Consider the following 27,540-nt stretch of genomic DNA (forward strand, 5'->3'; position numbering starts at 1 on the left):
TCAAGGTCTGTATCTATCAGCACTCTTGCCACCAACCGTGCCTCCATGCAGACCTTTGCCAGGTGCAATGGTTGGAGCTTTTTTACTGAATAGCTGCCCAAGACCGAAGGTGGTGCCAACGGCAGGAACTCTGGGAAGCTCTCCTGGTCTGGCCAGACCCCCAGAGCTTTTCTGCTTCTTCAGGCTTGTGTTCTATTCATCCAGAAAGGAACTTCTGCAAACTTCCATGGTTTGGCTGACTCTAGTTACTGTGCCTCTATTCCTCTTTGCCTTGAAAGGGCTCCACTGGCGTTTTGGCTTTGAGGGTTGAAAGGGTACTCAGAGATCCTCTCTGGCCAACTTCCCATTCAATGACCAACTCTCTTTGAAGCCAAGTGGCGGTCTGGCCTCGGCTTGCACGGCACCAGGGACTGGAGCTCAGCCCTGACCAGAAGACCACTCCACTGAACAGAGGATTCTTCACATACAGGGGGACTTGGTGGCCTTTGTGTAATTCCACTTGTCCTGGCTACAGCTTCTGGAGGTCCACAGAATAGCGGTAGTCTTGTTCACGTGAGGTACAGTGACCGAATGGGTGCCCTTCCCAGGATCTGTCTTCTCTGGATGATTTATTCAGTCTGTCCCTCATGTGGACAGGAGTTCAGACCCCTCGCGATCCTGGCTGTCCTGCTGCACTGAAAGTGTGGTGCCTCGAGGGGCTATCATGTGACAGTTGTGACCTGGTGTGACCACAGCAGAGCTTAATGGGTTTTCCCATCCCTTGTTCTAATTTCTGTGCATCTCAATAACAACCTGCAGTCCCCAGATCTTCTGGCAACTATATCTCACTGTGAGTCTGTACTGGGCTTTTAAGCTAATTAAAACTCTTACCTCTGCCTCATTCAACCTATTCTTAATCTAGGTTTCTTTATTCTGTGAAATCAAGTGATTGTTTTTGAACCAAAGGGAGGACTTTATATTTTATCTTAACAATTTCCCATGAAACCAGCCTGTCAAAGTCATTTTGAATCTCTATGCTGTTTTCTGCCTTTGCTGTCCCTCCCAGCTCTGCAGATTCACTAAATGCATCTTTGGTTTTGCTCTGGGAAGCCACTGCCATGCTGTGAGGATACCTGAGTGGGCCACAGAATGATGAGGAAACATGTGCAGGAGAGAAACCACATGGCCCAGATAGAAGAGTGAGAGCAAAAGCAGAAACTGCCTAGAGTCTCAAAGGCCGAACCTGGAACTCGCCCAGCACCACTTCTGTCTCATCAGGAACAGAGGAGGGGAAATCGATTCCAATTCCTGTGGGGAGGAGCAGTGTGCACTCCGGGGAAGGCAGGAACGGGCGGTGGCCATCCTCGGACACCAGCCTATCACATACCACCTACAGTCGGTATGAACATTAAAGCAAGTTAATACATGCGAAGCACTTAGAACCATGCCTGGTTCATAATGCATAGAAGTGTTTGCTGTTAGCTAGATTCAAACCCAGGAAGTAAGGCAGAGCCAAGATCAGGGTCATGATGCACACCACTGGACTCGTCTTGCTTCATTGAGCTGGGTGACTTACTAAGCCTTCACTGGCTCCAGTCCCACCCAGGGGAGAAGACCACCTCTAAGGTGTTGCCTACATGTTGAATCTCACTGTCACGGCAGCCCTTGTGGTCGGTGGTGATTCTCACCCCACACAGGGGAATGGTGGCTCAGAGCGGGAAATCCCCTTTTTTGGTTACTAGCTGGTAAGCATGGAAGCCAGACAACAAAAGTCTGTCCTTCTCTATCATGTGGGATTCTGTAAAACAGCTTGCTGGGGTCCAGACAGCGGGTGTCCATGGCAGTCCTGACACCCACTGGCGTGGACTCTTTATTGAAAAAGGCAGCGTGGACCACATGCAAGGCTGCTCTCAGGGAAACCTGTGGGTTTGGACGATCCTCACTTTCTGGATCTGTCACCTGCTTTTCCCATTTAATTTAATTAATTAATTTTTAATGTTTATTTATATTTGAGAGAGAAAGAGCAAGAGGGGGAGGGACAGAGAGAGAAGGAGACACAGAATGTGAAGTAAGCTCCAGGCTCTGCGCTGTCAGCACAGAGCCCGACGTGGGGCTTGAACTCACAAACCTTGAAATCATGACATGAGCCAAAGTCGGAAGCTTAACCGACTAAGCCACCCAGGCCCCCCTCACGTTTCATTTTAGAAGGCTTCTTAGTGCTTCTTGGAGCTCTTCTATTTTAGATCCCATTTGAAGGATTGTACGTATCTTGTCTCTGAGAGTTTGGGCAGCACTGACACCCCCCCCCCCCATTCCCATTGTCTGGTCCTTAGCACAACCAGGGCCCCAGAACACCGCACCAAAGGTGGGAGCTTCAAAGACCTCCCCACATCTGCAGCTCATAGGTGGCAAAAATGGAATTTGAACCCAGATTCTCTGAGTCCAAATATAGAAAATTATAGCACATAAGCTTCCACTTTATCTTTCTGAGCATCACGTTCTCCATGCGTACAACAGAAATGACTTAGACCTGCCCTTGTAAGCTTGCTCCGAGCCTCAAAGGAAATCATGAATGTTTATTCAACAAGTGTTTACAGAGCTTCTACTCTGTGTCGGGCACTGCTCGGGACACTGAGGACACAGATATGAACAAAACAGACAAAATCCCGACCTTGATGAGCTTACATTCTCATAAGGGAACGCAGTCCAGTTACCTCCTTGCCAGCCATCGGGCATTTTACAAAAACAATCAAGTATTTTCCTACTGAGCATCCAACGCAAGGCTGGGTCAGAATTCACTCATTCATTCAATTTGTTTCTTCATTCATCCATCCATTCATTCAATTATTCACGTAAGTGTCAAATATTACCAAGAATCAGGTATGTACTCAGTGCGGTGCTAGGTGGTGGGAAAAGAGAAAGGGTAAGTAAGATAAACCGTGGCCCCGTCTGAATGAAGTTTACAGTCTAGAACGGGGAACAGACATTAAACTCAGGAAGTGTTATAAAAAAGCAGCAGCAATATCAACAACAGCAGCAGTCGTCGTCGTCATCATCATCATCATCATCATCATCATCCTCTTGGGCTGGTTTGAGCAACAGCTCACAACCTACGAAGGATGCTCAGTCAGCGTGTGTTAAATCAACTCCAGCTGAGCCCGATTCACAAGGTCTAGACGTGAAGCAGCGTCTGACGCATGGGCCGCTCTCTGCCTTGCTGTGAGCACGGGCTGGGCTCTGACCGGCCTGACAGCATCTTGATTGTGGCCCCCAGACAGGGCTGAGATAAGGGGGGGGTGCTGGGTAGAGTGTCACACAGGCAAAGTTGGGAGGTTCTGCAGGCTGACATTAAGCGGCACAGCAAAGAGCTGCTTCCTAGTGGTCCTGCTGCACATCTGTCGGCCTTCAGGCGCTATGGTAGTGTACCCACTAGCCTAGGCCTGATGCCAGCCCCCCACTTCCCTCATCCGAGGAACCCAGGCACCTTCTCCAGGGGCAAGGACCCGAGGAACCGGCTCAGGACAGCACTGTCTTCCCCTTGCACAAGGCAGAGGCTAGGGCTGACTGGCTGCATGCTGGCACATTCCCTGTGACCTTCAAGCTCTAGGGTCAGATGGCCTCTCTCTCTTCCCCAGAGGTTTCCTCTTTCTTTAAGATTTCTGGCTCCTGACTGTCCAGTGTTAATGTTTGCTCCTAGAAGTACATCTGCTTTCCCATCCATCTTGTCTTTCCTCCTCCCAATTCCAAGCTTTTACTCGAAATTAAATCAAACTTTAAATCAATCTCCTCTCCCAAGGCCGAGCTTCCCATTGCTTATCCCCCTGGAAAAAACAAAAGCAAAGCCAGCCCCTTCTCCAGGTGATTGTTTTTTAAATTTTTTTTTTTTTTAACGTTTATTCATTTTAGAGACAGAGAGAGACAGAGCATAAATGGGGGAAGGTCAGAGAGAGAGGGAGACACAGGATCCGAAACAGGCTCCAGGCTCTGAGCTGTCAGCATAGAGCCCGACACGGGGCTTGAACTCACGGACCGTGAGATCATGACCTGAGCCGAAGTCGGTCGCCCAACTGACTGAGCCACCCAGGCGCCCCTCCAGGTGATTGTTAAATCACCTCCACTAATGCCTGTGGTGCATCAGCCAACCTGGGGCGTAGATTTGAGACTCTGTCACCCCAGGCTGCAGCTGTCACCTGCCACGCTTTCTCCCCTGCGGCTCCCAAGGCCCCCACCCCCTTGCTGCTGCGCAGGGCAGGTTTTCTAGACACACCCGATGTCAGGACAAGAGCCCCATTTGAATGGTCATTCTGCCTCCAGCCTGGCCCCCTCCCATCCCCTGCCTGTCCTGGTGCTGGAAGATTTCCCTCTCAGAGCTCTGAGGGCCAAATCTGAGCCCCCAAACCTTCAGAGCCCGTCAACACTGTTGACAGAATGAGGACACAGGCTCCCAGATGTGGCAACCAAGCCCCTCCACATCCAGCTTCTGGTATCCCGTCCAGTTTGCGTTCCCGCCAATGCGATGAGCCTCGCACTTGGACTTCAGAGACTGTGCTCCTTCTTGAATGTGAGCTGCCAGAAACCCCCACCCCCACCCGAGTTCACTTTAAATGCATTTTCTGAGCACCCCCAATGTGTCAGGTCAGCTCTGCAGAGGCTGGCTGGGCTTGGTGACTGTCCAGAAGCGGGAGCCCTTCGAACCCTCAGCTGATTCCCCTTGTGGTTACCTAAAGAAGAAAGAACTCTCTAGGGCTGTGTCCCTGTCACACTCCTTTTCTGGTTTTAGTTTTTCTTTTCTTGTTTTAATTAAAAACATTGTAAAATATGGATTTCAATGGGTATCATCTCACTGTAAGACACGAAAAGAATACAGATAAATCCCGAGTGTTTTGGTCACCACCTCACTCTCCGTGCCCTTCCTACAGCTTGTATTCCGAGGACTCCCCAGCTAAATTATTTCAGTTTATTTCACCCACTTTTTTAGTTAAGGTTGTATCACAATACAGTCAGATGAATCAAACAGTCCCACAACGCTTGGCATAAGGCAGCAATTCCTTCCTCTTCCACGTTGTCCGAATCTCCGTCACTGTTTCCAGCTCTTTCTGCCGGGGCTTTTCTCTTTCATTTCTTATGTTCATTTCAAAATAGTATGCTTACATTACTATGTCTTGAATTAAAATTCTAGGTATTATCTATGCAATGCCCAGCATGGAAGGTTGAGATTTTGCTTTTTTCATGTCCCTGCCCCTAGATGGGCACCTCCTGCATCTTCCTGCACCTTCCTGCACCTTCCTGCACCTCCACGGCAAGGCTGGTTATGGCAGTCGGCACTCAGGGCTTATGCTCCCCTGCCAGAGATCTAATTTTGAGGAAGCATCTAAGGATTCTTGTCTCTCCTCTTTCTAGAACTCCTCCCATTCAGACACTGGGCTACCTCTCCTTTTTTCCTCTGGATTGTTCCTCTCTTCTTTCTGGAAGATTGTGTCATGTTTTCCCTCCAACTCTTCCCTTGGGGTTTCGTTTCTGATATTTTATTTTTGGATTCTGGGAACTGGTTTGTTCTCTGACTGTCCATTTTACTGGTCTGTCTCTGAGGAAGTCGTGCATAGTTTTATATAAAATTTCCCCCCCCCCCCCGCATGGTTTTTGTTCCCTCTAACTCTTTTTTTCCTCCCTCCCTCCCTTCCTTCCACCTTTCTTTTTTCTTTCTCTTTCTTTCTTTCTTCTTTTCTTTCTCTTCTTTCTTTCTTTCTTTCTTTCTTTCTTTCTTTTTTCTTTCTTTCCCTTCCTTCCTTCTTTCCACTTTTCTCTCTCTCTTCCTTCCTGCCTTCCTTTCTTTCTTTCTTTTCTTCTTTCTCTTTCTTTCTTTCTTTCCTTTCTCTTTCTTTCTTTCTTCTTTCTTTCTTTCCCTTCCTTCCTTCTTTCCACTTTTCTTTCTCTCTTCCTTCCTGCCTTCCTTCCTTCCTTCCTTCCTTCCTTTCTTTTCTTCTTTCTCTTTCTTTCTTTCCTTTCTCCTTTCTTTCTTTCTTTCTTTCTTTCTTTCTTTCTTTCTTTTCCTTCCTGCCTTCCTTCCTCCCTTCCTTTCCTGTGTATGTGTCTGTCCTTCACATGAGATTCTTTCCTTAAATAGGTAGTGACCCAAACCTTTTTATCCCTGCTTAGGACTGGTTCTGTAAATAGTGACCAGAAGCTGTATGAGGGGCCGTGAGGAACTGTCTACATGACAGGCCAACAGAGAGAGATGGGCCAGGGCTGCTTCCCTTGGGGAAGCGCTGCTGTCAGTATATATGTGTGTGTGTGTGTGTGTGTGTATGTATATGTATATATATGTGTGTGTGTGTGTGTATATATATAGACATGTATGTGTGTGTGTGTGTATATATATATATAGACATGTCTATATATATATAGACATGTCTATATATATATATATATACACACATACACACACACACACACACACACACACATATATATATATATATTTTTTTTTTTTTTTTTCTCGGCCTGTCAGATTCTTCAGTGAAAGTTCTTCATTTCCTTCCTGAGGGCTATTCTTGACTGCTGGGGCCTGGGAGCAACATGTGGGATGGAGACTGGGGGCGGTAGGGGGTGGTGCTAAGTAACTGGAGCCCATCAATCCCCGTCTCGTGCTCCAGCAGGCCAGCGTCTTCAGCCTGGAGGGCCCTGCTCCCAGCCCTCCCAGAGAACCAACTCCACTGTTACAGAGACGGAAGGCAGTCAGGCTTTCTGTGAGGTTGCTCAGGAGATCTGCGACCTAGTTGCTTTCTACGCTGACCTTCCACCAGTTCTCCTGTTTTCAGCTCCTCTTTTGGCCTCATTTCCAGAGATATCTGGCCTTGCCAATTCCTGAATCTTTGGTGGGAAGTGAGGGGGCGCTGCTTTGCAAACCAGACAGATCGTCGTGCTGTCCTAGTGCGGGCTCAGACTTTAGCTCTCCTGGGTCTGCTGAATCAGCCACATCTCGCCCATCTGTCTTCTAGCATCCGGGATGCTGTGGGGGGCTGTCTCCCCCCTCCCTTCTACCCAGGTGTGTTCACACCTTCAAAAGCGCCAGTCAGGGCTCTACACTGGAGTTGCGGGGTTTTTAAATCTAGTCATCCTTAACTAGAAGTTTGATTTAACTTTTGATTTCCTTATTACTTTAGGAAGTACTATGAGGTGGGTGTTTTATTTCCACATGTATAGAACTTCTCTCTCTCTCTTGCATACACGCCCCCACTCAGTATCATTTTGCTAATTTAAAAGTCTTTCTTTTGTCCTACAGTCAATGAATGTGTCCCTGTAATTTCACTTTTTGAAAAAAAATTGGAGAACAATGAGCATTGGTTTTCTTTGTTTATGTATCCTTCAAAGCTGTGTCATTAAGAGCATAAAAGTTTGCAGGTGCTCTATTTTCTCGGTATGTTATTTATATTATTATGAAATATTTCTCTTTGTTCCCATCACCTTGCATTCTATTATATTTGATTTTGATGTTGCTAAATCTGCTCTCTTTCTGATCGCATTTGCTGGCTTATCTTGTCTCCATCGTTTTGTTTTACAACCTTGTTGGTTTTTGCTCTTTTTTAAAGCCAGTCTTCCACTTTCTGTCATTTAAGAGACCGACGAATCTGACATTTGTGATGATGACACTTTGTTCCTAATCCTTGCCATCCTATTCGCTTATTTTTTGTGTTCTATTTACCTTTCCCTCTTGTCTTTTTTCCTTTCCTCCATTTTCCGCCCATGTGTTGAGCTGATCACATTGAATTTGTTACATTTTCCCCGTCGCGTGTTTTGGAAGTTATACTTGCCATTTCTGTCCTGTTCCTTTTCTATTCAAAACCAAGAGACCCACAAGTGAAGGACTTGGGTGTCAGATCACTAGACTGAGTCCTCGAACGGTGGAAACGGACCAGGCTGCTCAACAAAGAATGTGGTAGGAGGTTTCATGGCTCAAGAAACACTTCCAGCAGAAGCTAAGACCGCTAAGATGCAAAAACCTGGAATCTTCTATTAGTAACCACAAGGTCTGTCTGCTGGAGAAGCCATCAGGGGCATGTGCTGGGAAAAGCGGTAGGGACAGGGGCACACTTCCAGGTTCTGCCCTAAAGCACTTTTGCCTTATCTTCCCGTGTGAGTCCATATGGCCCCTTTCCTCCATCTTGACTTTCCCCATCTCTAGCTCTTATGTTCTCCGCTGATCCTCCTGCTAGTGAGAAGGGGAGAAGGGAAGTGATGGGGCTCTGACAGAGAACAAGAGCATGGGCCGAGAGTTATCCTTATCACGTGTTATGTGCTCTGGGCAGCATCAAGGGTAGCTGGACTTCCCTCCTCTGGACAATTACATCTGCTAGACAGATGACAGGCTGTCTGTCAGGAGGGTGCTTACTGCCTGGGCCCTTCTGTCACTGTAAACAGTGAGCAGGGCACATTTTTCCAGGAACCAGATATTGGGAATTAGTCCATTACATGTAGCTCATGCAATTAAGTGGAAATGTGTGGGCTATTTTGCCAGCAGGCATGCAGGTTTGAGATCATACTGTATAAGCTAAGTGAGTCAAATTTAACCAACAGTCTCCTGGAGACTGGGGACCTGTGTAACAGGGCTACCATCAGGCTTCATGGGGGAAGGAATTATGGGACGAAACAGTGTCCCGTGAGGATTTGAGAGTGTCGGCCAGGGGCCAGAACAGGGGCCCTGGGCATGACACTGGCATCTGTTGGGAGACACTGTCTCCTTTTAGAGATGCAAAGGCTCTCTGGCAGTGAATGCCCTGGTTTAGTTTGGATTGGGCCCCAGGCTCCTCCAGGCTGGTGGCTGAGGACGCGGACACCGCCATGTTATTAGTTGTTTCTACTACAAGCCACTGAAGTCTGGAAAAGATGAAAGGGGAGGGAGGGGAGTGTCCAGTTCAGGAAATCCGGGAGACAGAGCTTCCTCATGGAGCTGGAGCTGATGGGAGATGGGAGGAGGAGTATGTGGGGAAGCCCGTGGCAGGGGTCCATACATGGCCCGGGTCACCTGAGTATGTTCCTTTTGTCCCCTGGGCTTGCCCAGCATCAACATGGAGTTCTCCCAGGAGACAGTGCCATGGGCTAGGCCAGGAGGGGATGACAGGAGGGGCCACAAACAGGGTCCTAAGATGCTAGGAACCCTGGAATTTTTCACAGTCACCAGAGTGACCTGACGGTCACATGTAAGAGTCACTGATGGGTCCGCCAGAAAAGCCATCGTTGAAGGGCCAAGGCTGGTCTTGAACACAAAGAGTAAAGGCCAAAAGGCAAATGGTGGTGGGCAAGCTGGAAGCGTGGTGCCCAGTCTTGGAAGTGGGCTCAGTGGTAGGGCTGGGGAGGTGGGGAGCAAGGCAAGGGCAGGGCTGAAGAAGCATCAGATAGGCCATGTGCTAGAATTTGCCATCAGATATGTGTATGTGCTACGAGCTGATCCTTAGCGCATTTCTGTGGCATAGGGAATAATGTCTCCATTTAGCAGTGAGAAAAACCAAAAGCAAAAAAAAGTAAGTGACTTATCCCAAGTCATAAAGCTAGTGTGCTAGATCTAATGCAGATCAAATTCAGATCTGCCTGACCCCAAAGTTTCTGTTTGTTCCACTCAACGTCTCTGGGAGCTGTGTTCCTTCCTTATGAAACCAAGGAGTCTGGACAAGATCAGGGTTTCTTAAGCCGTAGTTCAGAACCTTCTTCATGATTTGTGTCTTCCCTACCACTCCTCGGTGCTGGCATTTATGGAAAAGTTTTTTAGTCTTACTCAGTAGTTATTTTTTTATTCTGGTAAAGTATGCATAACAGGTAACTTAGCATTGTAACCATTTTTATTTCTTTCTTTCTTTTTAAAGAAATTTTAATGTTTATTTCTGAGAGAGGCAGAGTGTGAGTGGGGGGGGAGGGGCAGAGAGAGAGGGAGACACAGAATCCAAAGACACAGAATCCAAAGGGGCAGAGGGAGAGAGAGAGACACAGACACAGCTCTGCGCTGTCAGCACAGAGCCTGATGCGGGGCTCAAAGTCACAAGCTGTGAGACCATGACCTGAGCCAAAGTCAGACACTAAACCGACTGAGCCACCCAGGTACCCCAACATTTTAACTATTTCTAAGTGTACAGTTCAGGAGCACTAAGTACATTCACATTGCTGTGAAACACTTTTCAATTTTAACTTAGATGTATTTTAGAGGGGAAAACGTGATGTCACTGTCATGAACGGAACCCAGTACTACTTTCCACAAACAGAAGTTAACCATTAGAATACTACAGTGAAGACAGAACGTATGCACTATTGCCACTGAAGGCTCTGAGATGAGGCCAGCTCCTCCCTGTCCCCGTCCCTGTCCCCATTTTTTAAGGGAGGATCCCAAACCCTGGAGATGGCTAAACATATGCCTGCACCCAACAGATGCTTCCTCCTTGAGAGACTCAGAAGAACTGAAAGAGGGGTGGGAAGGTCATCTCACCGTGATGTCCATGTGATCCCGTGTTGTGCCTGGGTCCCTCCTCCCACCTTGCCCATCACTGAGCACCCTCTCTGCACCCCCTCCCAGACCCCATCTCCACACTGTGGGAACTGCTGACATGTGCACAGACTCCCACCCACCTGACCTTGGATCAGGTGGATCGTGCAGTATTGGTGGAGAACAGGAGGAGCCACTGAGAGGCAGAGGCATTGGACATAGGGGTTCCACAGTGAGCCGGATTTCAGTTTAGGGTTAGATTCGTCTTGGGTGCCCACCTGGGAGAGTGGAAGTAACAGGAGCGTTACCAAGAGGCTGAAAGGAATGCAGGGAAGGTTTGTTTTCCTTAAGTTGTACAGAGAGGCTCTCTATCCACATTATACGGAGACCTCTGCCTTGCTGAAGCTGTGGCCGTGCTTCAGTAAAACAAGCTGTGATACCAGGAACATGGGGGCTGGGAATAACAATCACTTTGGAAATCCTGGCTAAGTGTCACCGTGAGTGAGGTCAGTGGCTTAGGGGCTGGAGGAGTGGAGGTCCTGACAGGAGGGTCTCTGCCTTCTCCCCTCTCCTGGGCCTAGTTAGCCCTCCCTCGGACCCTGCCGTGATGCCCCAGGACACAAGACACGTGCTTCTCACCTGGGGCTTGGTCTCATCTTTGTCCTTGTAGTAGAAAAGCTGATCCCCACGCAGCACGAACCAGCGCGGCTGCCAGTTCTTCATGATGCTCCTCTGCTTCTTCAGCCAGCCCTCCTTCAGTATGGGGCCCAGCCTGTGGGGGCATGGCGGCCGCCCAGGGCTCCGGCTCTGCTCCCCCATCACCAGGCTTTTGGAGCGGGCTGGAAGCCAAGAACACACGCGATGAGTATGAGGGATGCACGCCTGTTGTCAGTCCTTGCCCCATCCTGGCATCCCCACTGCCCTGTGATCAGGGCATAGGAGCCTAGGCCAGCAGGGCATGAGCGTGCTTGGCATATTCCCCCTGGGCACAAAGGGCCATGGACTGCAACACCTCAGCAGCAGCCACCTAAGGTTATCCACTTGGGATAGGTGCACAGCATGCCTGCTTGGTTAGTTTCTGCTATGTCTCTAGGCCCTTAGGGTCTTCATTTCCCCAGGTTTGGTCATCCATCCATGCGTCCATGCATGCATCCACACATCCATTTACTCACTAATGCATGCATGCATGTATGCATCCATCTAGCCACGAGTCCATCCTTCCTTCCTTCCTTCCTTCCTTCCTTCCTTCCTTCCTTCTTCCATCCATCCATCCTTCCATCCATATCTTTCCTTCCATCCTTCCATCCTTCTATCCATATCTTTCCTTCCATCCTTCCTTCCTTTTTCCATCCATCCTTCTTTCCTTCCTTCCTTCCTTCTTCCATCCATCCATCCATCCATCAATATCCTTCCTTCCATCCATCCATCCATCCATCCATCCATCCATCTCCTTCCTTTCATCCTTCCTTCCTTCCATCCATCCATCCTTCCTTCCTACCTTCTTTCATCCAACCATCCTTCCATCCGTTCATCCATCCATCCATCCATCCATCCTTCATCCATCCATCCATCCATCCATCCTTCTTTCCTTCCATCCATCCATCCATCCTTTCTTCCTTCTTCCATCCATCCACCCATCCTTCCATCCATCCATCCATCCTTCTTCCATCCATCCATCCTTCCTTCCTTCCATCCTTCCATCCATCCATCCATCCATCCATCCTTCCTACCTTCTTCCATCCATCCATCCTTCCTTCCTACCTTCTTCCATCCATTCATCCATCCTTCCATCCTTCCATCCATCCATCCATCCATCCATCCATCCATCCATCCTTCTTCCATCCATCCATCCATCCATCCATCCTTCCTTCCTTCCATCCTTCCATTCATCCATCCATCCTTCCTTCCTACCTTCTTCCATACATCCATCCTTCCTTCCTACCTTCTTCCGTCCATCCATCCTTCCATCCATCCTTCCATCCATCCTTCTTCCATCCATCCTTCCATCCATCAATCCTTCCATCCATCCACCCATCCTTCTATCCATCCATTCTTCCTTCCTTCCTACCTTCTTCCATCCATTCATCCTTCCTTCTTTCCTTTCCTTCCTTCTTCCATCTATCCATCCTTCCTTCTTTCTTTCTTTCTTTCTTTCCTTCCTTCCTTCCTTCCTTCCATCCATCCTTCCTTCCTACCTTCTTCCATCCATCCATCCTTCCTTCCTACCTTCTTCCATCCATCCATCCTTCCATCCATCCATCCATCCTCCTTCCAACAATCCTTCCATCCATCCTTCCTTCCTACCTTCTTCCATCCATCCATCCTTCCATCCATCCATCCATCCATCCTTCTATCCATCCATTCTTCCTTCCTTCCTACCTTCTTCCATCCATTCATCCTTCCTTCTTTCCTTCCTTCCTTCTTCCATCTATCCATCCTTCCTTCTTTCCTTCCTTCCTACCTTCTTCCATCTATCCATCCTTCCATCCTTCCATCCTTCCTTCTTTCCATCCATCCATCCATCCATCCATCATCTTTCCATTTGTTCAATGGTTAATCCATTTATTCATTCAGCAGCCATTTATTGAGTACCTATATGTGTCAGTTACTGTTCTAGGTGCTGGGATAAAGCAGTGAAATAATGAACAGATAAAAATCTGGCTCTTCCTGGAGCTCATATTCCATCAGGGTTTCTGTTACTCAGGCCCCAAGGGAGCTGGCCCATCAGCCCCTCTCCCTGGTTTGTGCAGGGCACCCTTTCTCTGGAGGCATCAGACTTGACCACCATTTCCCAGAACCCCCCAAAGTCACCTTGCTGCTTCCCTGGGCTCATCCTGGCAGAGTGGGCCTGGGAAGCGGGGTCTCCACTCCAGCTGTTTGTTGTAACTTGTTAATGGATCCTTGGCAGGGCAAAGGGGCCATCTCTCCTACCCCAGAGTCCCTGAGTGCCCATGAGCCCTCTGCCCTGAAAGCTCCCTCTGCTCCCCATGTGACACCACCTGACACTCTGCCAGGACTGGTACTGCCCTTCACAGTGATGACTGGGTCCTTGTCCCCTACTAACCCTCTTCTACATCATTATCTCCCTCTTTATGCTCTGTCTCAGGAAAAGCAACTCTCCCCTCTCTGGCCAGTAGCAAGGATATTGCTGCAGTGATCACCAGGAGGGGCCACCCTGGACTTTGGAAGGACAGTTCTTCTAAATGGAATCACACTTGTAACTCTTAAACCACGGATCCTAACTTCTGTTAGGAATGCATGTTCCCTGCGACCCATGGTCTAGCATTATAAATCTGTGATTCTGTGTGTGTGTGTGTGTGTGTGTGTGTGTGTGTGTGTGTGCGCAAGCTCCTCTTGTTGCACTAGTGACCACAGTTCCCTAAGCCTGACCTACTCTCTGCCCATGCTGTCCCAGTAACCTGGACCTTTCTTCCAGCCCTTTCTCACTCAACCCCTGGCTTTGGCTGCTTGGTGAGCTCCCACACATCCTTCAAGATCCAACTCAGATGCTTCTTCCATAGAACCTTCCTTCTGAATCCTCTCCAGAGAGTCATTTCCCCATCTATTAGCACATATGACCCATGGCTGGTAATTATGTCTGTGGTTTCCTTTCTGCCCCATTGAGGGGCGCAGAGGGGAGGACATGATGTCTTATCCAGTTCTACACGGTTCTTACCACGTGCTGCTCAGGGAATGGATATAAGTCATGCTTGCCAAATATCACAGGCTACTTAATCTCTCCCTGATGATTAAGTATGTATATGTCCTATCATGATATTAAGTGTGACATCACACTCAGCTGCTATCCGAAGAGACTGTATAGTCTGGTGGTCCCCAGATTCACCTTGAATGACATATGGCCTGGGAATAATCCTGAATCTACCACTGGGGGCCCTGCTCTAGAAGGGGGATTAAGAGGACACATCATCCTCTTTGCCACCCTGAGCAGCTGTGATAGCTCAGACTATGTCAGTCCGTGTCTTCTCCACCTTGATTCCCCGTGGCTGTCCCTTGGTTGTGGTGAGGCCAGTGTCAAATGTTCCAGCCTTGTCTTGGCTGCGCTTTGGCCCAGAGAGCAAGCAGGCTGTTTCCAGGCTCATCCCAACGCACAGAAAGGGGACTTGTGATCCCTGCAGACAGAGGGTCTTCCCGAGAAACTAGAGCGAAGGCAAATCAGAGAAGTCAGGTAGCATGGTTCAGCTCCTCCTTCCAGGAAAGCGGCCCACCTCTGAAGCCCTGCACCAAGGGCTGACCTTCATTTCCTCTTGCACTTAGTGGCTGCTCTATACCTTTGCTCCCCACATTTCTGTGGGTCTTGGTCCTCATACGTATGGGAATATACTAGATTAAAGTCCACTTCCCTCCTTTATTTCTGTGGCTGTTTACTATCCCTGTGAGTTACCTAAAGAGTCCCTCATGGCTGGGTGTTTGGAGTCCTTCCAACGTTAGTTATTTGATTAAACAGATGATGGGGTCTGGTTGAAGAAATACGGGCTTGGGTGGGTTCGGATCACGGCCGGCTCTGTGAGCCGTCAGCCTCAGTGTGCTGATTAGCGAGCTGGGTGCGTGTAGGATGGTGACACCTGACCCTGCCAGGTGAGGTGGAGGAGGAGAGACGGCCAAGTCTTGCAGAGTGCAAGGACATGGCATGGACATTGTGCCAGTAACCGGTTACCATGACAGTGAGGATTCTGATAATGGAAATGGTGCAGCAGATGTCTCCGTGCAGAAGTGTTTCCTGAAGATTGGTTCCTGGGGCAAACTCACAGGGCAGAGGGCCCGGGCTTTTCTATGGCTCTTGGCTGGTTAGGCACCGTTACACGCTTCCTTCTCAAGATGGTGTGTGGCTATGTGACGCCACAAAACCATACTGGTGTGCCACTAGCCTCGTAACCACCAACGTGAAATATCATAATTTGCATGGTCCTACTCCATAATTTAGTAGGTAGAACATGACACTCAGTTACTGTCTTAGCTCACCGTGTTATTGGGTCACTTATCAGGGGAGCATCTTCCCATAGGCTTTTGCTCTCTGTATAAAGCATCAGCCTGCTCCCTTTGCCCACTTAACTTATTGCCCCTGGAGGTGGGGGCGCATCTGGGGTCCTCGTAGGTCTCCTGGTCACTTGGGCCTTCTTCCCCTCTTGAATGAACCTTAATACTTCCCTAGAAGTGTCCCCACAGCCCTGGAAAGGCTGCCCCTCCATTTCCAGGTGCCCATAGCACCATGTCCGGGGTCTGCGCTGCACTCTGCCTCTGCCCTGAAACCTTGGCTGTTCTGTGGGAAGAAGCAGTTAGGCTCCCGCTGGCAAGCAGCAGGGGCGGGGGGGGGGGGCCCGCAGCATCCAGAGGGACCTCTCTGCTCCAAGGGTTGTACCTGTTCCTCCACCTCTCCTCCCATCTCAAGTTGTGGAGGGGCTGGAGCAGGGCTGGATTCAGCAGGCACTGATCCTTTTCCGGGCCCAGGGACTTATGGGGCCCTAGGGACCTGGACAATAGGGTTACAACAACCCCAAGTCTCTGGTGGAGTCTGACAGAGGACTGAGGTGGAAAGGGGACAGGGGTGTTCCCTGGTTACTGAATTCTCTTCTCTGGGTCTCAGTTTCTTCATCTCTAAAATTCCTTTAATGGCTTGAGAATCAATGGTAAAATCAAGTCAGCAGTGCCTAGGCTTTTGTTTTGTTATGTCTAGAGATTTCTAAGATAAGCCTTGACAGAAGCTGGGCTCCCATGGGTGAAGAATTTCTGCAGGGCGTGGGTTGGCTCCGGCCTCCTCTATTTGCATATTCTTCTCTTCTTGGGGAATCCATAAGGGTTTATGCAGAACCCTGGACCCTTTGGGGTCTTTAGTTAGGCATCTGGCTTTGTAGAATGTTCCAGCGCCACATCTCTGGTTTTGTTTTTTGTCTTCTGTTGCCCTGGGGCCTAAAACGGTTTCATTTGATAAGATCATAGGGCTGGTAGGACCCAGAAGGCACCTTCCTTCCTTCCACACCCCCCATCGCATCCTGAGCAGGGCCAGCACATAGAGGAGTTCAACAAAAATTCAGCGATTCATCAGTGCACCCCAACCCTGAAGAGTGCTGGGGAGCCCTCGGCCGGGCACTGGGCCATGTCTGTGAGGCACTGTCTGTCTGACCATGTCTGCCCAGGAAGGCTGAGCTCTCAGAGCACAGGGCACTGGTGGACAGCAGGTGGCCAGCACACTTGTCCAATAAATAAATAAATCGCTGCTCTGTGAGTGGTCTGATGGTCCCTCAGTGTGGCAGGATGAAGAAAGGGGAGTGTTTTCTGCCCTGATCCCCAGGCCCTGGGCACTTCCCTCCCAAGGGCTGCAGGTGTGGAGGGGACAGGCAGCAGGGGGAGGGGATAGGCGGGGTGGGGGGAAGCCTCGTTCCCTGGGGCAAAGGCAAGGGGTCTGCACTGAGGCAGGAAGTTACACTGGTCTCTGTTTGAGCAGATGCAGGCATCCCTGCCTGCGCTGCCCCAGGCTCCCTCAAAGGAGAAGAAAAGTCAGCTTCTGCTGCCTCAGTTCACCAGGGAGGCACTTCGTACAGATGCTAACGAAGCTGCCAAACCAGCCCAGGCTTTTTCTCAGCTGATCAATCACAGAGATGCTGCTTCTTATAAGGCCCACTGAGTATCTCGAAAGGAAAATAATCATTGTTATGATTTATTAATAACCATTGTTCCTGTCCTCAGCATTTCCTTGAATGAACCTATTCAGTTCTGTGAACACTTAGGTGAAGCTTTCAAAGTCAAAGAGCTCAGACATTCTAAAGTTCCAGAACTGACAGGAGTTTCCGGAGAGGGCCCAGGAGCAGGCCCAGGGCAAGCTCGTGACCCTGGGAGAAGGAGGGCGCCCTTTGCTCACATCACAGCCATTCATTCATTCACTCATTCATTCACTTATTTATCCATTCATGCCTCCCAAATCTACAGAACTCCTCCAGGTACAGAGCAGAACCCTGAGATTTTGGTGTTTCCCGGGAGCCCCCATATTCACTTGCAAACACACACTCATGCATGCACACACAAACACACACTCACATACATACACAGTCACACACTCATGCACATGCACATTCTTCCACTCATGTATGTATACACTCTTACACATAGACACGCACTTGCAAACACACACACACACACACACACTCATGCAAAGAGAGTTCTCTAGGAGGGAGCTTGGTCCCCTACATCTTCAAGGTCCTTAGTCCCAGGGAGATGTCAGAACTCTGGGTAGAGGAAATGGAATTCAAGTACCCAAAGGTTCATTCATTATCAGAGAAGGGCAAAGCTCTGCGCAGCATCCAGACGTTGCTAGGGCAAAATGAGAGGCAGGGCCAGCCGACCAAGCCCTGATTCGCGCCCTCTGCCTACCAAGGAAATGGGGAGCTTTCACTTCTCAGAGATGAAGAAATTAAAGAAGTGAACAGGTAAACGCACAGAAGAGAAAATACAATACAATCAAGACGTGCGGGATGCCGAATTGCAGTAGTAATCCGCAAAATGCAAATTATAGCCTGCAGGTAATATAGCGAGTGTACCCTTCAGGCAGGTACATTTTTAAAGTCTGGTAATGACATGTGTCGATGGGGTTGTGAGTAATTGTAAGCCACTAACTAGAGGGCAATTGGGCTGTATTTACTCAGGTTAAAAACATGTACGGTCTATAACCCAGCAATTCCACCTCTCGTCTCTGTCCTACAAGAACGAACCACGAGTGCACAGGCAGTCCCTGTAAGGGCATCCCTGTATGCGATCCCTAAAAATGGGGAAAACCCAATTGGCCAACGATCAGAAAATGGCCCAATAAACTGTGCTATATTCACACTGTAAGACGCTTTGCAGAGGTCAAAAGGAACAGGGTGAATGTACACGGGCTGCCATGTTTAGCTTCCCCTTTTTATCAAACACCTCAGAAAAGGTGTCTTCACTCCCTTTTCTCCAATTCCTCTCCTAATGTCCTTTTTCACGGTAAAATATACATAACATAAAATTTACCATTTTAGCCATTTTTAAGTGTACGATTCAGGGGCATTAAGTACACTCACGTTGCTGTGTGACCATCACCACCATCCATCTCCACAGCTTCTTCATCACCCCCAACTGCTTCCTGTTCTTCTTGGACCCCACTCAGTCAGGTTCTCCTACCTCTGCCCCATCCAAATTACTCTCATTGAGGATGCAGTGACCCTCATGTGGCTCAACCCAAGGATCAGGTTGGTCCTCCCATTTCTTGACCCCTGGTGGTAATGGATCCAGTCGGTAACCTCCTTCCTCCAGGGCCATTTCTACCCTGGGGCTCCAAGACCACTCTCCCCTCCCCTCCTTCATTGGCCGCCATGCTGTCTCATCTTCCCACTTCTTCGTCCAGTGCCCAGGGCCAGTCCTTGGACCCCATTTCTACCCACACTCACTGTTTCGGGGATCTGCTTCTGTCTCGTGGATTTAAACACCATCTGTGTGTACGAGGTGCCTGTGCAGAGACCAATGTGTCTGTCACATTGTCTACATGACACCTCCAGTGTCACATGTGTGAAGCTGAACTCCTGGGCTTTCCTGGCCATGCCCCCTACTCCTCCCAAGGTCTCCGCCATCAGTCAGTGAAACACCATCCTCAGGCGGCCATCATTTCTTACCTGGAATACTGCTGGAACCTTTCTGCTGGATCTTGCCCTGCCACACCCCCTTTAGTCTCTAGCAGGCAGCTAGAGAGAGTTTTTGAAGATGGGAGTTAGACTATGTTGCTCCCTAGGAAAGCCCTGTGGGACTCCCTGTCATGCGCAGGGTAAAAGTCAGAGCCATCAGTACAGCCTCCGGGGGTCCTCCGGCCCTGGCCATGTGACCTCTCACCTTCTTGTGCTTTCCCAGCCCTGACTGCACTGGTCTCTGCTGTCTCGCAGACCTGCCAGCCATGTGCCAGCCACCCGGCTCTGCACCTGCCGCCCCTGTCCCTACAGAACTTCTCTCTGCCCCTTCGTTCTGAACTCAAGTGCCACTTTCTCCATGAGGAAGGTCCGACCGTCCTTTAAAAAGGTATCCCCAAGCCCCCAGCTCCCCTTTCCTGCTGTATTTTTAACATTTAAATTCTGTTATAGTGGTGGAAGAAAGCAAGTTCCAGAACAATACACAAAATTCTATAAAAAAGGGAAGAAAAACACCCCCCTCCAAACAAAAGGCATCACAATGTATTTTTGGTGGGTATGTGTATTTGTGTAGAAAGAACATGTCACAGCTCTGATGGTGACCATTCACGGAGGGAACAGTGTACCCCTGAGTGATGTGTATTTTACACAGGGAAGGAATGCACGCGTTCCATTACGGGAAGTAAATGAAAATAAAAACTGTAAAATGAAAGAGCTCTTTTGGTATGGAATGGGATCCTCTTGGGAGATGTCAAACAACAATTAAATATCACTAGTTTGATAAATGTCTACAAGTATTTATCTGTGACAAGCATCATGCTGGGCTGAGGACCTCAACACAAACAAGAGCAGCCTGGCCGCTGCCTGCTCGGACCTTCCAGGCCAAACGGATGATGCTTCCTGGAAGCCGGACCCAGGCCCATCTGTGGCCCTTCCAGGGCACCAGGTCAGGGGGTCCCTCTCTGTGAGACCTTCTGGTGGGCCTGGGTCTCCTCCAGCCTGTCTGCTCCCCCTTCCACATAAGGAGGGGCTCAGGGAAGGTGTGTGGGCCATTCACCTGCCCAGCGGTGCAGCGACCAGAGCATCTGGTGGGTCCTGAAACTTACACATTGCTGAGGACACAGCATAGACACCTCTGATTGTGGATCATGTTGAAGCTCTGCCCAAATTCCCTCGGATCCCTCTTCCTGTTTTTATGTGCATACCCCCATCCCAAGTACCTTACGGCTTGACTCCCTGGGTTTTCAGGGCTGCAGGCCTGTTTTGGAAGACTGCCCTGGGGTTAAGGGAGACCACTCTGCCCAGGCACTGGGAAGACTAGAAGTACCTGGGTGTGGGAGCCTGAGAGCCCCTGCAGCCTGATTTCTAGCAGGAAACCACTCGGAGGGGTAAAGAGGTGTATTCACACTTTAAAATCCCAGGAGACTCAGGCTGACACCTCCCTTGATTGGGCTTTGTACCATTCCCTGTCCTGCTCCCTCACCCCCTCTCTGGTGTCTCCTGGGGGCACCTGATTGATAGATTACCTCATGACAATCCTCATCTCAAGGGCTACTCAGGAGAACCCCACCTAACACACCCGACTGCTTTCAGGGCCCTCTGAATAGGCCTGTGGCAGCACTGGTCGTGGGTGGCCACAGGGGCATCGGGTCCTGGCAGTGCTCACTGGGGTTGGGAAGGCCCTGCAGCCAGCCGGGGAATGCTTCTCCATCTGGAGCTCTGTAAGTGCAGCCCCAAGAGCGTGGACGAGTGGCTGCCCATGAGCTAAAACACAATTGATTTATAAAAGTCAATGGGATTTTAAAGCCAGGCTGGAGAACTAGCAAGATGGCTCACAGAGCGGAATTGATTTAAAGGGTAAGTATTGAGGCTGAAAGATTGATTGAGAGGAGAGGTGAGGTAATGGAAGGGGCGATGTGGAGAGCCGGACAAGACGGTTTCATAACGTTAATGCAATCTGCAGCGGAGGGCGAGGGGGCCTCGTCAGGTCCCCGTGCTGTCTGGGAATACTGCGCGAGCCTCAGGTGATTTATTACACTAGGGTTCCTCAGTGTCCCCGACTTTTTTTTCCCAACTTGTCACTTAGCATTCTTTCTGGACTCTACCTGGTCATCTGTTCTCTGCTAGGACCCCCATCCGAGGGACCTAGAGAAGCAGCCAGGCCCTCCCAACGGATCTCACTTCAGGGTCCGGAGGACGAAAGACGACAAGGGGTACATAAGTGACCAGTACTAATTCTAAGAGAGCGCAGAGGTGGTCTAGAAAGTTGGGATTTGTTTTCATTGTGATTATTGTAATGATTTTAAGAAATCAATATAAAAGATCACATTCTTGAAAGTTATTTTTACAGGCGCCTGGGTGGCTCAGTCGATTCAGTGTTGGACTTTGGCTCAGGTCATGATCTCACGGTTCGTGAGTTCGAGCCCCGCGTCGGGCTCTGTGCTGACAGCTCGGAGCCTGGAGCCCGCTTTGGATTCTGTATCTCCCTCTCTCTCTGCCCCTTCCCTGCTCATGTTCTCTCTCCCTCTGTCTCAAAAATAAATAAAAACATTAAAAAAAAATTTTTTTTAAGTTATTTTTATTGGCTCTTGCCGGGTCTGCCTCCCGGCTCAGCTGGTGCTGGTCTTTGGCAAGAGGGTTTGCTCTAAACTTCCATGCGGCACACCCCCTCCGATTCAGCTGATCTGGCACTCACTTACCCACTCGTGGGGGTCTCCTGTGCATCTACCCTGTGCTAGCCCCTGGGGTATGGAGATGAAAAGGCACGCGCCTGCCCTAGCAGAGGTAAAAGGGGGAGCAGAGACACCCAGACGCAAGGTCTCACTGTCACCCCGCCACGTGTCAAGGGAAACAGGAGCAGGAGGGCAGCAGGACCAAGTCGGGCTGGGAGGCTGGGAGACCAGTGGGGAGGCTGAAGCTGGATGAGAGAATGGAGTGAACATGGGAGAGGGTCAGGTTATGCCCCCTGAAACATGCCACTTGATGGTGGCAATATGGCACACTGACTGTTTCGAGGGGCAGGCAACCGGGAAACGGCAAACGCTGAAGGAGCTCTCTTTCCTCCCGCTTCCTGCCTAAATGCAGGGTATAAATTCCCCTTGTAGATGCCTCCCCCACTCCTGTACCAGGAAGAGGAGAGTGAGACTCGGAACAACTTTATCTACCACACATTTTCTTTCTTTTTTTTTTTTTTAACGTTTATTTTTGAGACAGAGAGAGACAGAGCATGAATGGGGGAGGGTCAGAGAGAGGGAGACACAGAATCTGAAACAGGCTCCAGGCTCTGAGCTGTCAGCACAGAGCCTGACGCGGGGCTCGAACTCACGGACCGCGAGATCATGACCTGAGCTGAAGTCGGCTGCTTAACCGACTGAGCCACCCAGGCGCCCCTCTACCACACATTTTCTAATCACCATCCGACACTGTCCTGGGTTTAACTGCCTTTCCTCCTGTTACTCTGTCTTCTATCAGTTTAATTAGCAGGACCCTGATGCAGAACTTAAGAGGGTAGAGGAAATGTTTTTCATCCCCTACACTATGGAAGGCCGGGGAAGAAGGGATGTGCCCAGGAGGGGGCACAGGAAGACACACAGGATGAGAGAGCATGTGGCCAGACCTGGCAATTCTGGCTCCCAGGCTCTTAACACTGACCCTCGCAGGGCCCACATCTCTGTCCTCGAACAGACTCTACCCTAACCCCTCCTGCCTCATGGACCTCCATTAATTTCTATCTACAAGCTGGACCTCCAAACGCCATCCCACAGTGAGGCCCCTCTTGCTGTGTCTCCTTTGAAGAGGCTGTGCTTTAGCCATCATTGGCGTGGGTCTGGAGTGGAGGTGAGGAGAAGGCCTCTGTGAGCCAGTGCTCTGCCAGGTCTCCAGCTGCACCTCCCACTCATACCCCACACCCCTCTTTTCCAAAGCCAGTGACTGGTCCCCATAGGGGTCATTTTACGCCACATCTCTGCATTTCTGTGCTTGCCAGCCTGCTGAGCCCTGACTCACTCTGGAGGCATCAGTGCAGTTTCCTACCATGTGAAGACGCCCCTAGTAGCTTTTCAAACCAGAGGGGTTGGTTTTCATCCATTCTGCTGCCCCCAGAACTGGCACACACCTTCGGCCAGACATCTCTACGCTGTACTGATTTGCGAGCATCTGATGGCCAGGGATCCCCACGCCCGGATCCCTACACCATAGCACAGAGCTTCTCAATAAACTCGCTGAGCGAATGAACCACCATGAGGCACGAATCCTCAAGTTCAAAGAAGACAGGAAAGATCAAATCCAAGAGACCTCGTGCCTCTGTAGATGATCTTCTTGGTTTGGGAGAAATCTACCAACAGGATTTCTCTTACCTGCGGCCTGTTTTCATACAATTAAAAAGTTAAAGGACATGGTATCAGTGATTTCATTCCCGTAATCAGAGAAGCGGCAAGCAGCTTGACTCAAAGCACAGAACCACCTTTTGCCTCCTTTTGCCTCCGAGTCTGGCGGTTGGTGTGCAGAGAGGCTGCCTGAGGTCACAGAAGGGGTGGAGAATTCGGAGGCCTGAGGCTCGTTGGCTTCCTGCAGTCCCAGGTTTCCACATAAAATGGGAGCAAAATACAAATCCCATCCACTTCCGAGACTTGGCGAGGATGAAATGAAAGGCACTCTCCAAGTGCTTTGTAAATGGAGAGGCGCTGAATGAATGGTGGTTAGTGCTGTGTTTTATTACCACTGGCTGAGCCTCTTGGAAACCTCTCTCTTCTCTCTGCACCTTGTCCCAGAGCAGCTGGCCCCAGCCTTGCTACCTCCAGTTCTGTTAAGATCAGCAGGCCATTCACCAGGAGCCTGGGATCGGGGGAGTCAATGTAATTCAGTATCGATTATAAATTTCATTTCTGTCTGCCTACAGGCCATTAGCTTAGATCAATATATTCTCTACCCATGGTTAAGTAATCATTGAGGCCGTTGATGATTTCAGCAGTCAGGGCATGTCTCTGGCTGTCTGGCTAGGGGGGCCCAAGGCAGTCTTCTGGCCCAGGCCTACCTAACCCTGTCTTGCCAATAAATCATTTATTCCCACTTTCAGACAGTAAGGTTAGGGTCCATTCTCTAGTTCTCTGGGGCCAGAAGTTCAGCCTGAAGTTCCTCTGGCCCAGCATCTGGTAGCGTCCCGTGTCCTAAGAGTGCTGGTGTTATGAACTTTGGGCATCTTCCATGGGGCATAGACCTCAGTTTTCCTCTCAGCTGGTATTCTGGGCAGAGAGGCAGTCGGAGAAAGGAGGGCTGGGTTCACAGTGCATCTCTCCAGGACACAAGCTGTCCACTTCATCTCCTGGCATGTGGACCTCAGGCAGCAACAGACTGGCACCCTGGGGGCTGGAGCAGTGACCGGAAGCAGGGAACCTAACTGGTCGCAGCTGAGTGCTCTGAGTAGATGTGTTCTGACAACAGCCCTGTTGCCCCCTCACATCTTCTGCAGTTGGCAGACGGGAAACACCATTGCTCCCAGAGCGTTTGCTGGACATCAGCTCCTTCTCTGCCCTCAGTCACTCCCCGCAGACACACTGCCTACACTGCAACAAGCCTCACTGTCTAACGCTCCATCCGGGCACTTCACTCCCTTGTTTAAAGCCCGACCTGGATGTAGAAAGGGCCCATTCCCCAGGCTGCATCACCTTTCCCCCCTTGCCTTTCTGCACTGCAGCCATACCCAGGGGCTCACAGCTTGACCAGCACATGTGCCTCTGGGTCTTGACCCACGAGGAGGCCTTCTCTGCATGGGATGGCTTTCCTTTCCTGATGCCTGGAGAGAGCCCTACTGGAGAAATAGGAAGTGCTCAATGAGGTTCAAGAGCCTTTGGGTTTTGAACAAAATTTTTTTGAATGTTTATTTATTTTTGAGAGAGAGAGAGAGAGAGAGAGAGCGAGCGAGCATGAGTGGGGGAGGGGCAGAGAGAGAGGGAGACACAGAATCCAAAGCAGGCTCCAGGCTCTGAGCTGTCAGCACAGAACACGACGCAGGGCTCAAACCCACCAACCGTGAGATCATGACCTGAGCCGACTGAGCCACCCAGGTGCCACTGGAGCCTCTGGGTTTTGAATCCCAGCACTGCCCCTCCTGGCTGCCAGTTCTTTCATCTCTCTGGGACTCAGTTTCCTCATCTGAAAAATGGGGCAACAGTGGTCTCTCACTAGGGGTCTTTTGAAGATGAAAGGAGATTTCACCCATGGGACACACAATGGGACATGAAAATGGGCACTCCAATAGGACACAGAGACTCAAGAGATGCGACATTCCAGATGAGGGCCAGACCAAGAAGCACACGCTCAAAGAGGTGGGTGAAAATCAGTTATGCGGCCCTGAGGATGGAGGCGGAAATACTGAAGTGGTCCTGCATTTTGCAAACGAAAGTGACTGTGGGGCACGTCATTGCCCAGAAGTGGCCAGGGTTGTCACAGGGCCGTACCCAAGCAGGGACAGGGGAGGACTTGACTCCCCGGTCTGGTGGAGGGCCCAAAGAAAGTTGCTTCATGAGTTGTGCCTGTTCTAAAGCAGGGTTACATAAGCTCAACAGACACGAGCGCTGGTCACTGCTATTAAGTAGTCGTCAGCGCATGAGATTAAATATACGTCTGACCCCTAAAGCGAGCAGGGAGGGGAAGGTATCTGAGGCTGTGGTATTCCAGCTGGCTAATTTTGTCAGAAATATGGCGCACTGAAACAAAATAGCAGCCAATGCTGGGATTCCTCAGAATCAGCAGGCGGATGGGGCCAGGCCCGCCTGGACTGACCACACACCTTTGCACCCGGGGCCAGCACCATTGCACTGCCTCATGAAACACTTCTACAGGATACCCACGCTCTCATCCCATCTGACCCGCTTCCTCCTCCTTCTTTACTAGCCTGCTGCGCAGCCAGGGTGCCTTTGAGCTGAACAAATCTGAGACACAGCAGGACCAAATGGGTGACATGACCGCATCTTCTGTTTTGGCCCCGGGACCCGGCGTTAGCACAGTGAATACCATGGAAACGGGTGCTTCTGAGGGATCAAGTACACTCCCATCACTGGAGCCCAAGCTTTTCAGTGACCACTTTTCAGTGACCCACCCAGCCTCCACCTCTGGACATGGCTCTATTTGGGGGAAGGAGCCTTCTTGAGCCTCAGGGTCCTGTGTTTAAGCTGCTTTGGATCTTACTAGTTGTGTGATTTTGAGCATTTTACTTAAATTATTCTGCTTCCATTTTCTCCCTTGACTCATAGGCACATTCTGAACACTCAACACACATTTTCTGACTTTCCTTCCTTCCTTAAAGAAGAAAGTGGAAAGGCTATCTGTGGCCTTTGATGTGTCAGTAACGAGAGAGTCATATCCTATGATTCTATTTACATGAAATTTAAGAATACGCAAAACCACTCCATGGTGATAGAAATTGGAAGAGTGTCTGTCTGGTTGTGAGGAGGGTGAGGTGGTATGGGGAACAGAGGAGGGAACTTTCTGAGGTTAAAAGAAAGACTGAGTTAAGCGTCTGACTCTTGGTTTCAGCTCAGGTCATGGTCTCACAGTTTGTGGGTTCGAGCCCCACATCGGGCTCTGTGCTGGCAGCTCAGAGCCTGCCTGGGATTCTTTCTCTCTTGCCCTCTCTCTGCCCCTCCCCTGCTTGCTCTCTCTCCCACTCTCTTTCAAAAGAAAGAAAGAAAGAAAGAAAGAAAGAAAGAAAGAAAAGAAAGGAAAGAAAGGAAAGAAAGAAAGAAAGAAAGAAAGAAAGAAAGAAAGAAAGAAAGAAAGAAAGAAAGAAAGACTCTGTATCTTGATCTGGGTGGTGGTCAGAACTATACACTTAAGATTTGCACATATTACTGTACATAAATTATGCTTTGATTCTAAAAACGAGGAAAATATTAGAAATGAACAATGAAAATCCTAGAATAAACAGTATTCAAAAAATCTGGCTGCAATGTCCTTTGAGGCCACTGTTGTTCAAAGATCCCCAAACTGGAATTTTATTTCGTCTGACCAGGTGCCTGGAGCTTGTCCTAGACATTTGGTTCATCTGGGGGCCTCTGCAATTTCATTTCAGTTCTGAGAAAACTTCCAGGGGGAGAGACAGGAGAGAATCCAGGCTTCTGTGTGGGGTAGAAGACCCAGCCAGTAGTGGAGAACGTCTAGGCTTGGGCACCTGAACCCTTAGGGAAGGTGACAGCTGTGAGCTGTGGGTCCAGGGCCTGACCTAGGACAAGGAGACCACTGGACGAGTCTATCGTGGCCTCCCTTCTGCACCACAGGCTACTGTCTGTGAGGCCTCCAGTCCCCGCCAGAGCTCTGGCCCACACCCTGGTCCCACTCTCCAGAAAGTGTTCTCATATACCACCTCCCTGACCCCTTTCCTAGCCCTCGATCCCTCTCTCGGAGTCTCAGACAATGCCAGATACTGCATCACTTAAACAGGTTACT

At 49.8% G+C, this 27,540-nt stretch overlaps 1 protein-coding gene across 4 annotated transcripts in view; it reads right to left on the reverse strand.

Annotated features, from left to right (window-relative positions):
• Window positions 1-27,540, reverse strand: part of ARHGAP22 (Rho GTPase activating protein 22) — a 168,500-nt gene that overhangs the window by 104,751 nt on the left and 36,209 nt on the right. For all 4 annotated transcript variants that reach the window (XM_042907646.1, XM_042907644.1, XM_042907645.1 and 1 more), the window contains exon 2: window positions 11,087-11,286. In XM_042907646.1, the coding sequence (XP_042763580.1) occupies window positions 11,087-11,286 (200 nt within the window). The remainder of the gene's footprint in view (window positions 1-11,086; window positions 11,287-27,540) is intronic.

This window comes from Panthera leo, chromosome D2 (genome assembly GCF_018350215.1).
Source record: "Panthera leo isolate Ple1 chromosome D2, P.leo_Ple1_pat1.1, whole genome shotgun sequence".
Classification (NCBI taxonomy): domain Eukaryota; kingdom Metazoa; phylum Chordata; class Mammalia; order Carnivora; family Felidae; genus Panthera; species Panthera leo.